Genomic DNA, 16,966 nt, shown 5'->3' with positions numbered 1-16,966 from the left:
TGTTTATTTTCCTTTACGAAGAAATATCCGATGACAGAGAAGACCGGCATTGTGCATGCCCATGGCTTCACTATTCACAAAATGTACAACATCCCCCAGAATGAAAATCTCAGACCTAGGTAAGCTTCCTACAGCTCTTCCTGAATCCCTCAGAGCCTCAAATATAAGGAGCAGACTTCCGGAGATGCACAAGCTTTTGGCAATGTGATAGATCCCTGGCCCAGTGCCAGATATGAGCAGATCTCTGAGATTTGCATTTCATCCTCTCCGCAGTGAAAGAAAAAACATGTCCAAAACCTGGAGCCTCCTTGGCATTGTGCACAACATTTACTTCCAATTAAAGAAAAACTGGAGCAGAATAGAATAATTTATGGCTTCTCTTCCTGAAATAATTCCTTACAGACTTTAAATCACACGCACATATTTAAGGCCTTTCTTCCTTTGTTTTGTCTCCGCAGTCTCATTCTATATATAGTCAGAGGTCCCAGGAGACGCAAAGCTGTTTTTATCTCAAGGTTGTATTTTTTTTTCTGCTGTAATTTTAGACATTTGTACAATGGAGCTCGAAGTGTCAGATACTAAATCAATATGTTAAGTAAGAAATCAAATGCTCGACTAGTACCCATGGCTTCCATAGTAGTGAATGAAGAGAGGTGAGGACACCTTTACATTTATTCTTCTGTCTAGATGCAATGGCCTCCTCACCAGGCAGGAAAGGGGACAAAGGACCCCCATTGTGGAGATAGGAGGGATCTGAAGAGATGGCATGTTTTATAGTTATCCTATGGCAATGCCTTAAATGTCTAAAGTGGTAATACCCTTTAAAGATTGTTCTTTGCTTTTTCAGGCATAAGGCTGGACTGGCTCATCAGATCAGATCCTCTGGTGGACCCAAGTGTTGACACAATGTTCAGCAGAAGACAACCCAGACTGAAGGTGTTTTAGGAGACAATTCCTTGCTGCCCTGGACTATATTTTAAAGCTTTATTCACAAATAACCTATTGGTCATTTGTTTTGTATAAATAGAGTTTAGTCCTGCAGAATCTTTGACTCTAATTGACCCAATACACCCCAGTACGACCCTATAGAAAACCATTGGTTCTCCAAATTCTTCCCTATTCATTTATTTTAGCTAGGTTTCTTGAACTGACGATATTGGCTAACACCATTATTGGGTTTTTCCAGGGACATTTTTTAATATAAGTATTCAGATTGGAATAAAGTAATCTATTGAAGCAATACTCACCATCGCCAATCCCCCGGAGCTCCAATTTCAACACATACCCGGGTCACATAGGTCTCTACTTCCTGGAGCGGTCATAACACTAACGAAATATGGGCAGAAATTCCTTTTCAATCATTGTCAATAGAAGGTGACCTGTAGTAGCCAATGATTCAATAAGTAGGCATTTATGGCCAATCTTATTTATAATTTAGACAGGACCAGGAAATAGAGACCAATGGGGACCTGGTAAGTGTTTGAACAGGATCAGAGAGGGTTCATGATACTTTACCTATTTTATTTTTTTAAAAAGCTGGAGCCTTCAAAAATAATTTTTATTCCCTAGAAAACCCCTTAAAATACTAGAGGGCCACCGAACCTCGGAACCAATCAGCAGATATCTTTTTACACAAGCAGATAAATCGCCTTTAATGAGAGCTGATCGACTCTTGATGATCGTTGATCGGCGCTTTTCAGTCTCATAGCAGTAGATGACTCAAACTACCATCGATGACTTTGGTGGCAAAAATACACCAAGTGGTTGCAACGCTAGCCGTATTATGCAGCCCTGGATTTGTAGTTATAGATCACTGTTATGTTATTAATATAAGCTGAATTACATTGAAAATATACAGTAGATTATTTTTAAGCCAAAAAGTTTCAACTTTTGCAAAATGGAAAAACAAAAAGGAAATTGCAAAGTAGTGAGACACTATACAATAAAAGAAGTATCTGCAGATATGGGAAGTACACTGTACAATAAGCGTTTACTGCTAGATCCGGTTTCAGTTCTAATGCAGAGATGAATCATCTCATTAATAATCTTCACTTTGATATTTATCCAGAAGCAGCTGGTCCTGGCCGCCGGACAACGCAAGCAATCATTATGTCATTGTACTTACTGCTGCTCCAAAAATAACTCGCTGACTGTCTAGAATAAGAATAGGAGATGCACATTGTAGAGTATTGGAAGGGTAAGCCGCGACGGGACAGAACGGTAGGAGTCGCTCAAGATTGACCCAACCTATTTTATTACCTTGCGGGAGAGGGGTATATCTACAGTGGTGTCCAGATGCATAACTTGAAGCTTCTGGACCCAATAATAAGACTGTACCAGACCGATCATACTGGTGTCCAGTGGCGGACTGGAGTGCCAAGGGCCCACCAGTAACACTGACTCTGGTGGCCCACTGTTTAGCTACATGAAAAGATCACATTACCCTCATTCAGAAATTTGCCTATGTTTATATATAATAATAAATGGTGCCGTTTGTTAATGGAATTAAGAAATAATGCCCTACTCTGTACATAATGAAAGTAATCTATTGTGCCAATTATTGCTCATATAGGTGGAGTGCGGCCCACCGCGGGATTCTCCTGTTCTCCTGTGGGCCAGTCCGAGCCTGCTGGTGTCCTCATGTTTCATTGTTATCTGTGCAATTTCAGTTTGTTTTTGGAATGTGGAAAGCAAACTAAAAACCTCACAATCAAGGAGCAAACATACCAAAAGGTTAGGTTTGGGTGGACCTACCTGGAGGAATGTTTCTGCCCATATCCGGGATCGTATCTTTATCACTGCCCGTTCAGCGCCTCTTAATCCCTTTGCTTTGCAGGAGATTGTTAAACATTTCACATTAGTGCAATTCTGCAATAAGAAAAATACACAAATACATTTAAGGGGGATTATACACATATTCCTATAATATCAGGAGGTCTAACACACAGCACCTCCACCGATCAGCTGCTCTCAGAACAACTCTGTACACTGTAGTGGCTGCTGCCGGGAGCTGCAGATCAGCTCTTATTGAAGTGAGTAGGAGCTGAGCTGCACAAACATTTCCTTTAATGATATATTAGTCTATACTGGTCAATAAGGGGGTACAATTATCTACATTTATTAATAACTAGACTGTGGCCCGATTCTAACGCATCGGGTATTCTAGAATATGCATGTCCCCGTAGTATATGGACAATGATGATTCCAGAATTCGCGGCAGACTGTGCCCGTCGCTGATTGGTCGAGGCAACCTTTATGACATCATCGTCACCATGGCAACCATTATGACATCTACGTCGATACTGTGCCCGTCGCTGATTGGTCGAGGCGAATTTGCGGCAGACTGTGCCCGTCGCTGATTGGTCGAGGCAACCTTTATGACATCATCGTCGCCATGCTGTGCCCGTCGCTGATTGGTCGAGGCCCAGGCGGCCTCGACCAATCAGAGACGCGGGATTTCCAGGACAGACAGACAGACGGAAAAACCCTTAGACAATTATATATATAGATGGGCTATTTGTGATTATAAAAAAGGTAGTTGATTACACCTAATTTGTTAAAAGTCACATGCTCCTTAAAAAAGCTTTAAACTTATTAACGCTAAATTTCTACATGATCAGTTTGTCTTGCAGAAATGTAGAAGGGTTTATTTTCCTGCTGATCAGTTCCATCTTCAGCTGGTGCGTAGCTGAAGCTCCACCCCCTCAGACAGAGAAAAGGGGAGAGGCTCCTGCTGCAAGTAGTTGTCTTAAGGTACCTTCACACGAAGCGACGCTGCAGCGATAGCGACAACGATGCCGATCGCTGCAGCGTCGCTGTTTGATCGCTGGAGAGCTGTCACACAGACCGCTCTCCAGCGACCAACGATGCCGAGGTCCCCGGGTAACCAGGGTAAACATCGGGTTGCTAAGCGCAGGGCCGCGCTTAGTAACCCGATGTTTACCCTGGTTACCAGCGTAAAAGTAAAAAAAACAAACAGTACATACTCACCTGCGCGTCCCCTGGCGTCCGCTTCCTGACACTGACTGAGCTCCGGCCCTAACAGCACAGCGGTGACGTCACCGCTGTGCTTTCACTTTCACTTTAGGGCCGGCGCTCAGTAAGTGTCAGGAAGCGGACGGCAGGGGACGCGCAGGTGAGTATGTACTGTTTGGTTTTTTTACTTTTACGCTGGTAACCAGGGTAAACATCGGGTTACTAAGCGCGGCCCTGCGCTTGGTAACCCGATGTTTACCCTGGTTACCAGTGTAAAATATCGCTGGTATCGTTGCTTTTGCTGTCAAACACAACGATACACGGCGATCGGACGACCAAATAAAGTTCTGAACTTTATTCAGCGACCAGCGACATCACAGCAGGATCCTGATCGCTGCTGCGTGTCAAACTAAACGATATCGCTAGCGAGGACGCTGCAACGTCACGGATCGCTAGCGATATCGTTTCAAAGTCGTTTCGTGTGAAGGTACCTTTACAGCCACACACGGGACAATGAGAAGTAGGAGAGGAGGCATGGCTGAGACAAGTGCAGAAGATTTCTTTATATATTTCTCAGTATTAATTGAAACATGAGCAAAAAATGAGATCAAAGAATGAATAGAAGGAGATTAAAGGAGGTATTTATTTCTTTTGTACATTTTCTGCACTTAATATCTTTTTAATAATATCTTTACATGTACTAAATGAGGCGAGATGTATGCTTAATCTCGGTCACTTTTCTGGACTGCTCTTTTTTTGTAAGGAAGGAAGAGAAATTTTGAAAATTTAGTTGCTAAATATTGGATGAAACTTTTTAGCCTGTAATTTGTTTTTTTGTCATTTCAGCAAAGTAGGCATATGCTGAACATTATATGCGGGCCACTGTTTCCACCTTAACCAGAAAAATTACAATGACAGGGAATGGAAGGGGGATTCTCCACCTTGTGCAATCTACTATTTCATCTGGATTTAGTTGGCTACACCCGAGTTTCAGGTTAGAAAGCTTTACTTTACTTTGGGTGCATTCCAAATTTGGTTGAGGGCACCTGGAGATAACTCTGGTGAAAAATGCAAATTTTGGGGGAGTTTCTGAAGCGAGACCCATAGATTGCCAGGTGAGATTTCGTATAAATGTTGAAACAACAATTTTATCTAATTTCTTGGATTCCAATTGTCTGTATAAATGCCTCACTTCTCTTCTGATTTGGTATGTTAGAAAAGCATTCTTCTTATCTACAACAGATTTATGGACCAAGCCAGCAAAATAACTACAAGATCTTCCAACAACTATTACAAAAAAAATCGGAACAAAACACACTTCCAGACATGAAAACAAGTCAATGACCTGGAGCAAATAATCAAATGTGTTTCTTATTAACGAATTGAACAACATGTGTATCTTTCAATCTCTCGGAAATCCAAGAGATAGAAATGTCACACGTGTTCTTATAGACAGATAAAGGAGAGTGAAAATACTCAGAGGCATTACATGGCCGTAGCCTGATTTAGCAGGACTAGGCAAAATTCCTAAATTTTTGGGACCATCAGACAAAGGGTCAAATGTTTCCTTCAAGACATGGAAAGACTGAAGCTTTTTTACTATTTTTTATCCTACTGCCTACCTTCCGTATCCTAAAATATGAATTGTCAGGTAACCTGTGCAGGATCTTGATCGAGTATCCAGTAATAACAAGTTATCAGTGAGGGTTTGACCACTGAGACCCCCAGTAATTTTCAGAGCTTCCATCCCATGTCCCTCCCATTGAAATGTAGCAGTGGTGCCACATTTGTCCTTCTGGTCAAATTCTATGAGACTGTCGAGTGGCATGAGTTGAACAGCTTTGCTACATTCATGTCTTGGATGAAAAACTCAGGGGTCTTTTAGGTGCCATGAGGCAAGCTGACAAATGTAATTTTCTCTAAGACATGATGATCATGGTGTTGCTTGACCATAATCAACCTTCCAGCTGGCATAAACTTAAACATGTGCCTAAGGTTACCTACACATAAAATGACCTGTCTGCTCTGAAAGGGGCTTTACCATCATTTTAGCATACAATCTTTGCCAAAAATAACTTTTCAGAATCTTCTACAGAGGTTTTCAAAAGTGAAAAGGCTTTCATGAACTTTCTGGCCCAGACACCTAAGACTATGTGCTTATGTCTACATCATAGTCAAAGCGATTTAGCTTACCATGAAGTAGATGAAACACCAAACGCTTATGTTCCTTTTTGGTCAAATGGTGCTTCCTTCAAGACACTGAGATGCCACTGCCTTTGACTATAATTACCCTTCAAGGTGCATTTTCAGACAATCCAAACAAGTTGTTCATGAAATGATGTTTAAGAACGATCTGCAGGGTCCCACAAATTTAATGGCCAAGGATGAACATTTAAGTTGACGTAAGGAGGAGGGTTGAGAAAAGTCTAACCACTTTGGTATCTCCAAGTCATGGAGGAACTTCTCAAAATCCTTGGCACCCCTAATGTGTAATTCTTCTACTGTAAAGCTATTAAGTAGAGTTGGCGTGAATTGATTCACAAGACCTGATCCATTGGCCATATCACTATTCTGTGGTTGCTGGATGGGATCCTTGAGAACTGCCTTCTATCTCCTGGTGCCTTGTCTGTGGCTCCTCTTTTGATTAGCTGGCCTGGCACAATGTCACATGTGCATCATGCCGTAACGATGATGTCGAGTACGATTGGCTAATAAAAATAATGCTGGGACATAAGAGGCGGTTCTCAGGGCTTCCGTCTAGTGGCCAGAGATTACTGATGGACGAGGTCCAAGTCTACTACCAAGCTATTCTAATGTTATCCTTCCATGCAATTGATCTCAGTGTCAATATAATTATGGGGGGATCGGGGAAGATAGCTTTCATCTGAACGAGCGTTCTTACCATATGATGCCATGTTCTTACCAGTAGTTTAGTTAAAATGGGGTTGTGCCTCAGAGGTTCAGCCATCGCTATGTCTCTTCGACTCACGGCATGAGACACACTGGAATTTCGTAGGAAAGCAGCTAATACTGGAGTGTCTTCTGGTTCACTTGACTAAAGAGACATCAATAAATTAATTAGAAAACTGAAATGTCTGATAGGTGATGAGTCTGAAACCTTCCAAAATGGAACTACTATTTTATGTAGCTAATCCCACAATGACTGCTCATAATGAAAAGGGGCAAGAAAACTAACATCAACAGCCAGAAAAGTCAATAATTAAATAGTATTAATACTGATACTAGAATAATAAGAGTGTACCCAAAGCCAGATTGGGAGAGATTGGAGGTCATTGGGCAAATATCTCAGGGGCAAATGGTCTTCTTTAACGAAATATTGCATCAAGAGTTACCAAATTATAACATTTTGTGGTCATATATTAGTGCATGTATAATAGTGGTTATCTTTTAATTAAGAAATGGTGCATGGTAAGGTAGGACGATGGGGGCTTCCGAGTGGTGGAGACTCCAAGACTATAGCCTCAGTTGCCCCTGCTCGAAGCTGTGCACATCTTCAGGGAAAGACCCTACAGCATTTTGTGTCTAGAAGTCCGAGCTTCCGGACGTATATCCTGTCCTATATGGGGGTTACAAGCAGACTTCCCGACATTAGCTCCTCAATACGTCACTCTTACGCTCTACATTTTATATATAAATATATATATATATATATATATATATATATATATATATATATACACATACAGAATTATCTTCCTTTTTTCTTATTAAATGTTAGTAAATCAGCATTGTTCCCTATAATCCATCCACTGTAATTTTCGGGAAGGAAAGAACATTCGTTCTCCGTTCCATTAGTGCGACTTCAATAAAAGATTAAATGGAGGAGGAAAATTAACTAACGGCTGCTAGCAGTAGAGGAATTATCCCTGGACTGGATAGACGGAAACCCGCACATGTGCAGCCCATATGGGGCAGAAAATAGAAGGATATTATCCCATAAATCCCACGGGTGGCAAAGCCGTACATGAAGTAGGATGCCTGATATAAGAAAAGTGCAGAGACAAATAGGACCCTGTGGGGAAGTTACCGTATCGAGAAAGCTGCAAAAGGTTTAATCTCAATCCCTGTAGAGAAATTAGGGGATACTGACAACGCTGTACATCTAATCCGTGAGCAATGTGGATTACCCGGGTATTATCCATGGCATGAGTAAGAAGAATTTTATTGACACACTCTATGGGAAACTGTCAGAAATGTTCCATTTAAAGGGGGTGATCATAAATATTCAAGACAAGTGAATGCAAAATGTAAAAATATTGAGCTTTAATAAATGTTTACCGAGACTTGTTTAGCGGATGGTAGCTTAAGAGGAGTAACTCTTGTTATGGAGGACTCAGTCCTGGTACACATTACAAAGTATCCCATTTATTTGAATTTGTGTCATGCAATACAACATATTCCCTGCAAGGGCTATTGCAAGGGGAATGTTATGGTCAGAAGAGGTTTCCAAGAAGCAATCACAGTGATCAGCTAATTATTGGGGTTGCCCTTTAAGCATTATATGTGGTGAATTTGTCTTGTTAACATACCTTAATTTTCAAAGAGTTGATTGCGCTGTTTGGATGGCACTGCAAGGGGCCCTCGGTCTCAATGTGAAATATATAAAGGAGGAACTTCTCTTTGTCCTGGACAGGCCATTCCACAGTAACGTGTGTTTCTCCTACCGCACTTGGTCCAATATTATGCAGCTTAAGACAAAATAAAGAAAAAAATCATTTTTTACAAATTGTATTTCTATAGTTTTTCTTGCAAAGTTTCTGGGACTGTTGCCCATCTCACTGATTACAGTATATGAGGATATTTTTTTTACCAAATAACAATCTCTGCAATGAAATCTGGGACTGAGAATTTTTAATGTACAAGATTGGTGAGACACAAGAAATTTCACGTTTTGGGATGTTTCATTAACTTGCCATAAGCCTCACATTTAGGAAAGTCCATTGAAAGGGTGTGTACACTGTTGCAACAATATTAACTGCATCTAATATATACAGTGGGGAAAATAAATATTTGATACACTGACAATTTTGCAAGTTTTCCCACCTACAAAGAATGGAGAGGTCTGCAATGTAATTTTTATCGTAGGTACACTTCAACTGTGAGAGACAGAATATAAAAATAAAATCCAGAAAATCACATTATATGATTTCTACGTAATTAATTTGCATTTTATTGCATGAAATAAGTATTTGATCACCAACCAACCAACAAGAATTCTGACTCTCACAGACCTGTTAGTTTTTCTTTAAGAAGCACCTGTTTGATCCTGTTACCGGTAGAAAAGACACCTGTCCATGCACTCAATCAATCACACTCCAACCTCTCCACCATGGCCAAGACAAAAGAGCTGTCTAAGGACACCAGAGACAACATTGTAGACCTGCAAAATGCTGGGATTGGCTACAGATAACAGGCAAGCAGCTTGGTGAGAAGGCAACAACTGTTGGCACAATTATTAGAAAATGAAGAAACACAAGATGACAGTCAATCTTCCACTGTCTGAGGCACCATTGATTAAAATCCTGCAGGGCACACAAGGTCCCCCTATTCACACCAGCACATGTCCAATCCCATCTGAAGTTCACCAATGATGGATGATCCAGAAGAGGCATGGGAGAAGGTCATATTGTCAGATGGGACCAAAACAGAACTTTATGTTATCAACTTCACTATCCGTGTTTGGAGGAAGAAAAAGGATGAGTACAACCGAAAAACACCATAACAACCATGAAGCATAGTGGAGGAAACATCATACTTTGGGGGTGCTTTTCTGCAAAGGGGATAAGACGACTGTACTGTATTGAAGGGAGGACGGATGAGGTCATGTATCACAAGATTTTGGCCAACAATCTCCTTCCCACTGTCATGATCCATTTTTGGATTTGTGGCAGCTTTGGTTCCACTATGAATTAAATGAAGCTTTTTTTCCTTTCAGGACCAGAGGGGGTCGGGGGTTATTATCAGTTTCCCTCTCTGGCAATCTGTTCTAACTTTCTAACTACAGGGTTGTTAGGTCAGCTGATGTGGGTGGTGACCACTCCCACCATCCTTTAACTGGTCACCTGATGCATCAGCTGACTGTTGGTGATAGAGCAATCTACAGTGACCAAGCCTGGAGTAAGGAGCTTGCTGGCTGCTGTGGTTTATCAGCTGGTTTTGTGAGTTCATGATCTTGGTGTCTTTAGTCTGCTGTGCGGTGCTTTGCAGCAGGGGAAGTTGTAAAGCTAAGTTGTGTTATTACCCCGTTTGTCTCGTCTTTGTCACTGTCCCCTGTGCTGTACTATCTGCAGTGGTGAGGCTAGCGCCCCTTGCCGTCCAGTGCACTAGCCAGCACAGTGTGAGGTGACAGTGAGGGACGAGGTTCCTGATGACGGTGGGGGGAAGGACCCACTTAGGGCATTAGGGGAGTGCAGGGTCAGGCTCAGGTTTGAGCAGGAGGTTACCATTCCTCATTTCCCTATTGGTAGGGCCTTCCTCACCCTTTACCATCCCGTTGTGTGTCGTGCTGTCCGCAAACAGACCCCCCATGGGGTCTTATATATCACGACACCCTCAGTGAGAGCATTGAAGATGGGTCGTGGCTGGGTCTTACAGCTCGACAATGACCCAACACACACAGCTAGGGCAACTAAGGAGTGGCTCCGTAAGAAGCATTTCAAGGTCCTGGAGTCGCCTAGACAATCTCCAGACTTGAACCCAATAGAAGATTTTTAGAGGGAGCTGAAACTCAATGTTGCCCAGTGACAGCCCCGAAACCTGAAAGATCTGGAGAAGATCTGTATGGAGGAGTGGGCCAAAATCCCTGCTGCAGTGTGGGCAAACTTGGTCAAGAATTACAGGAAATGTCTGACCTCTGTAATTGCAAACAAAGGCTTCTGTACCAAATATTAAGTTCTGCTTTTCTATTCTATCAAATACTTATTTCATGCAATAAAATGCAAATTACTTATATAAAAATCATACAATGTGATTTTCTGGATGTTTTTTTTAAGATTCTGTCTCTCATAGTTGAAGTGTACCTACAATAAAATTACAGACCTCTCCATTCTTTGTAGATGGGAAAACTTGCAAAATCGGCAGTGTATCAAATACTTATTCTCTCCACTGTAAATGTGCACGTAAAGTTACAGAATACAATCAGACCCTATGTGTTATTTGCACTAGACATTTTTTATTTCCTGTATTCTAGCAGGAACAGGAAATTATCATTGTAGAATGGTGCAACAGTAACAAAATGGTTCAAAAAGTCTACACGCGTGACTATAGAAACCTTTGTCATGGATGCATTGTTACATATGTTAGTACTTGGTGGCTCATTGATTAACATTACGGCTTTTCAGCAATGTGGTTCTGGGTTCAAATCCCACCAAAGACAATATCTGCAAGGATTTGGGGTTTCCTTCCACACTCCAAAGACATACTTATAAGGAATTTAGACTGTGAGTGCCAATGAAAAAGTATACACACATTTAGATTGTGAGCGTCAATGGGGACAGATGACTTCTGTAGTGGGACCATATACGAGAGTAAAATAAATAAATTAGCAAATTTCACTCCGCAAGCTTCATTCCTTCATTCCCGGTCAGACTCCCTGATCCAAGTTTCAGATTTTTCTTTTGCGGGATTGTCTCTCCTGGTAATATAGGTTTGACATGATCATTGTGTATTCAGGTACTGCTGTTTTCATTAGCTTGCTTATCAGAACAGCTTCTATCCTGCAATTATTTCCTCTTCATTTGCTTTCCTTCTTTTCTATAGCCTGTTTTCTCAGCCCTCTCTGAGACTGTACATGCTTTTTTGGGGGGACGGCTTTGGAGATCTGTGCACAACCCCTCACTCTTTCTCTATCTCTAGCAGAGAGCAGAGAGAGGCATCAGGACCAGGACGGATTTGTAACATTTTTGAGGTTCACTCAGCTACATAAAGGACTTGCAGACACGCCGAAGCAGCAAAATAGTAAAAAATATGCACAATAACAAAAACAGTATAAAGGTGTTCCTATAAGTTTACTGCTACTTAGTAAGTTGAGTTATACCTCGTAGATGTGCTGAACTAAGGGTCCGATTTCCACTTCTTCTGTTGGTTTTTCCTTGGGTTCAAAGTCAGGAATAGGTAAGACGACTTGAGGAGGTAGAGACACTCTACAAGAAAAATATTTAGGAATTAATATGAGTGGTTAATATTAATCATATATATATATATAGGATTTATTCATCTGAATGTGTTTTTGGGGCTGGAAATCTACCATGTAGGAATGAACCCTAATTCTAACATGCATACAACAGTTTTAGACTTGATGGTCCTAATCAGTAAGAAATATGGAAACCAGCTCATAGTAACTGATCCTATTAATCATGACATGTAGAAAATCCATATGTTCCCTTTGAAGGGTCACATCTAAAGAGTGTAGTAATGTATAGCCTGTCCCATCCAATCCGGGGACAAAGTACAGATATCCTTTTAATGTAATCACTGACATCGGAAAGGTTCCCAGATACAAGATAAATTGGGGTAACTCTGCAAGAAATCAAAGATGGAAGAAGCTGGACTTCATGGATTCCATTAGCAAAATTGCCATCCATTTGCAAAATCTTGAGAAACCCTCTTTATCCCACAGTTTACACAACTGTAGCTGGTTATCCCTAATCACTTATTTCCTCCGGTGATTTCCTGGTTGATGCTACTACACTAACCAGAAGACCAGAACCCGGTCGGCTTGGGAAGAACTTAAAGAAAAGGAGGTTAGGATGAGGAAATACAGTATTTCTAATGATTTCTAGCAGGGAATATTGTCTTAGGTCATGGTCTTAAATCTCTTTACAATACAGCACATGATGGAAACTAAGTCCGGAGATTTTAATAAGCTCGTAATGGAAGCCACGTTGTAAAGATCGGCAGTATTTTATGGAGATGTTCGAGAAGTAATACGAGCCTTGTAGCCCACTATTGTATTCTTTGTAAGTATCTTAATTTCTCCATTGGTCTCCCTTTTTTTAGATGAAGAAGTCTCCAATTTAATCCTCCTCCAGGGACCACGGAACCTGTTTCATTTTACTGTAAGTGATGGCAGCACATGCTGTCTGGAATTACTAACACGTTCCTGGAGGTCACCAAAGTCCAAGGCTCAGTCTGCGCACCGAGAAAGGAAAAAAAGCAGACGCAGCATATTCCAGCAGCCTGGATATGATATCAAACAAGACGGGGACTGCTATTCCCCCGACCTATATGATATAGGTAAACCTTATTAACTTCAGTTTTTAAGGATTTGCTCTTTTATTGGTCGTTACATGAAGTCTTGTTAAATTTTCTATAGTATTGAAATAGATACATTTTGGGTCGCGGCAGAATTCCTACAGTGAGGGTCGTAACATCCATTGTGTCCATAGTGTTATCCTCTAACTCTGGGACTTATAACTTACTGGTCGATGGGGATCTGTCTGCTTGGACCCCCAGCGATCCTGAGATCCCTGGAGTGGTCCACATGTTGACCATTCACTGTATAAGAGACTGACTGGAGGAAGTGGAGTACTGCTTTAAAAAGGTATCACAGTCATTTTTTTATTATTCCGATAAATTAAAAATGAAAATACAAAGCAATTTTGAAAGTAATCTCAATAAATACAAGTTCTATTGTTTTGTGTCTACAGTTTATATGCAGACTTATGCATCTCCATGGTAACAGACTACAAACACTATAGTAACAGACTACAAACAAGTTCTGTGTAGTTTGATCCTGCATTAATATTTCCATCTGCCATCCTTCTTCTTACTAACATACATTTGGTAGAGTTGCAAGAAGGACCAGACAGATAGATGGCAATGTGAGGTTCAGACTACAGTTAGCTTGTTTGTAGTCTGTTGCCATGGAGATATATAAGCCTGATTAGGATCTGTAGACACAAAACAATAGGAGAAAATTTACAAGGCTGCTACGTTTTTTTTCAACTTAAATTAAATTGTTTATGTAGAAAAGTTACACTATTTACAATTTAGTCAGCAAAGTTGGAGATGAAAGTGGATGTAAAACTGTGCTGCCGAGAATCCAATATACAACAGGACACCAGATGCAGTAGTGATGCGATTTACTTGTCGACGCGTTTCGAGGTGATCATAACTCTTCATCAGGATAAACCACATGATAGGGTACAACTTCCAAAAATAAATAGACAATACATTCAAAAAACAGGAGCACACAAAGAGGGTCCCCCATGGTCATATGACCAGCACAAAACATTATCTTGTCGGCATGATACATAAAACGACCTTTGCACAAACTTGGAAATTGAATTGAAAAAGAATAAGAATTTTTTGTGTTTAGAAATAAAAAGGAGCAGAAATAGAGGTGGATAAGGGTGTTTGGTAAAAATATCAAAAAGAGATGGAGAGAATTGAACCAGCTGTTGTGGTTAGTGGGCTGGGAGTGTGTTGTAGTGGTATGAGCCACTAGATATGGAGCAAGTGAATAAGGAACAGATAAAATTATTTGAAAGAAAAAAAAGAAAAGGAAAGAAGTTAAACCCTTCTTTCTTCTCAAAACCCCCTTTTCCTTCTTTCAAACTTAACAAACACCCTTATCCACCTCTATTTGTGCTCCATTGACAAATAAAACTGCACCCATACCGCATCTGGTCTCTTGTATATTGGATTATCGGCAGCGCAGTTGTACATCCACTTTCATTTCCAAGTTTGCTGACTTTCTATTTGGTGAATCTGCAGCAGCCATCTTTACTTACAAGCTAACAAAGGGGTTGTAAAAGTCACAACCCCCCCAGGTGAGCAAATCCCGTTTTACTCTCTTTTGTAATTCGGATAAGACCCTATTGCGCTTATTGTCATTGCAGTTTTTATCTTCACCTGTACCATTTACAATTTAAGATGGTGATTTTTTCAAGCTGTGAACATAATCTTGCCATATGCACAGAGCCTGTATTTAGGGACACACAGTCCCTATGGGTCCTTGATACAGACCAATAGATACTTTAGAGGGGTAGTATGATATCTCCATGAGGCACTGTATTCTCCTTTTGAAGAGCTGCTTGTCCATCATAACATATTTGTTGGGGGCATGCTTAATTTGTATTACTCGTAGATTTAGTATGAAACCTTGGTATAGAATCTTAAATATATGGCAGGCTATGGATTCCATTATATGGAGTTTCCAAGATGAACATATGCCCCAATGGATGAGCTGTAAAGATAGTTACAGCAGCACAGTTTGTACAAACCTATATAATCAGTATAAGGCACAAGGTACAGCGATGGGGTCAAAAATCACCCCTAAGTACTATTTTGGTTGTTCACAAAACTTGAGACCATAACGGTTTTTGGCACTGTTTACTTCTGGCTGCTGCAGAACCTACAAGATATTGGTGTTGGGGGCTGCAGGACGTCAATCTTTGAAATGCATAGATATGTACTTAGAAGAAATAATGATCAAAATATAGGAAAACAAACTAAGATACTCACCCCCTGATCTCCACCCGGGACACAGCAGTGATGAAGATTTCCAGACTGACAAGGTTACTGTTGGGATTATCCTTATTAGAACTGGAGGAAAAAAAAGTTTATTAGGGTCAAATAACGAACAACAAAATGTTTTGTAATTGGTGAGAGTTTAGCTGGTGTTACATTTTGAGATTGGGATATAATAATTCTTAATGATACGTTAATGATATACATAGCTCATTCATCGTCAGCACAGATCATCAATATATGATTGCTAGGGATCACCATCAATCTATGATTGCTAGGGATCACCTTTCTGGTCAGCTCACTGTTCAATAGTACAAAGAAGCAGCTGAACTCTCTGCAGATGCTCCACACCAGACACAGCGACGTCATATGTGTGTGGCACTGCCTGGTAATGCAGCTCAGCCTGTTTAAGTGAATGGTGCAGAGGTGCAGGAGTTTGAGAACTAGTCACAGCCTCCGCTCCTTTGATCTGTCGACAATGTAGGTCCCAACAAGTGATTGGTGATTTTTTTTTCAAATTTTAATTCGCTAGCTTCGCCAAATTTTAATAGGAAAGCAGCGATTCGATTGACCATGAATCAAAAGCACTCCAGTCTCCAGATACAATATGTGTGATTGATTTTCTGCAGCACTCTAACCACACTGAAGAAGAAAGAAACAGATGCAAGCCATGCGTATCATTCCTTTGTCCAGCCTCGCAGATGCAGTAACTCTCCTGCCTCACAGACGCAGTAACTCTCCTGCCTCACAGATGCAGTGACTCTCCTGCCTCACAGACACAGTGACTCTCCTGCCTCACATACACAATGACTTTCCTGCCTCAAATACACAGTGACTTTCCTGCCTCACATACACAGTGACTCTCCTGCCTCACAGATGCAGTGACTCTCCTGCCTCACAGACGCAGTGACTCTCTTGCTTCACAGACGCAGTGACTCTCCTGCCTCACATACACAGGGACACTCCTGCCTCACATACACAGTGACTATCCTGCCTCACATACACAGTGACTCTCCTGCCTCACATACACAGTGACTCTCCTGCCTCACAGATGCAGTGACTCTCCTGCCTCACAGACGCAGTGACTCTTGCTTCACAGACGCAGTGACACTCCTACCTCACTTACAGTGACTCTCCTGCCTCACAGATGCATTGACTCTCCTGCCTCACAGATGCAGTGACTCTCTTGCTTCAGACACAGTGACTCTCCTGCCTCACATACACAGTGAGACTCCTGCCTCACATACACAGTGACTCTCCTGCCTCACATACACAGTGCCTCTCCTGCTTTACAGATTCAGTGACTTTCCTGCCTCACAGATGCAGTGACTCTCCTGCCTCACAGACGCAGTGATTACCTTGCTTCACAGACATAGTGACTCTCCTGCCTCACAGATGCAGTGACTCTCCTGCCTCACAGATGCAGTGACTCTCCTGCCTCACAGATTCAGTGACTCTTCTGCCTCACAGACACAGTGACTGTCTTGCTTCACAGACA

At 41.3% G+C, this 16,966-nt stretch overlaps 1 protein-coding gene across 1 annotated transcript in view; it reads right to left on the bottom strand.

The window, feature by feature from the left end:
• ITGA8 (integrin subunit alpha 8) overlaps nucleotides 1-16,966 on the bottom strand; it is a 175,593-nt gene that overhangs the window by 22,033 nt on the left and 136,594 nt on the right. Inside the window, exons 23-27 of the mRNA XM_077268244.1 lie at nucleotides 15,463-15,543; nucleotides 12,032-12,137; nucleotides 8,526-8,684; nucleotides 6,899-7,030; nucleotides 2,755-2,868 (exon numbers count right to left, since the gene is read on the bottom strand). Of these exons, the coding sequence (XP_077124359.1) occupies nucleotides 2,755-2,868; nucleotides 6,899-7,030; nucleotides 8,526-8,684; nucleotides 12,032-12,137; nucleotides 15,463-15,543 (592 nt within the window). The remainder of the gene's footprint in view (nucleotides 1-2,754; nucleotides 2,869-6,898; nucleotides 7,031-8,525; nucleotides 8,685-12,031; nucleotides 12,138-15,462; nucleotides 15,544-16,966) is intronic.

The sequence above is a fragment of the Ranitomeya variabilis genome, chromosome 6 (assembly GCF_051348905.1).
Source record: "Ranitomeya variabilis isolate aRanVar5 chromosome 6, aRanVar5.hap1, whole genome shotgun sequence".
NCBI lineage: Eukaryota > Metazoa > Chordata > Amphibia > Anura > Dendrobatidae > Ranitomeya > Ranitomeya variabilis.
This window is presented reverse-complemented; position numbering and strand designations above follow the sequence as displayed.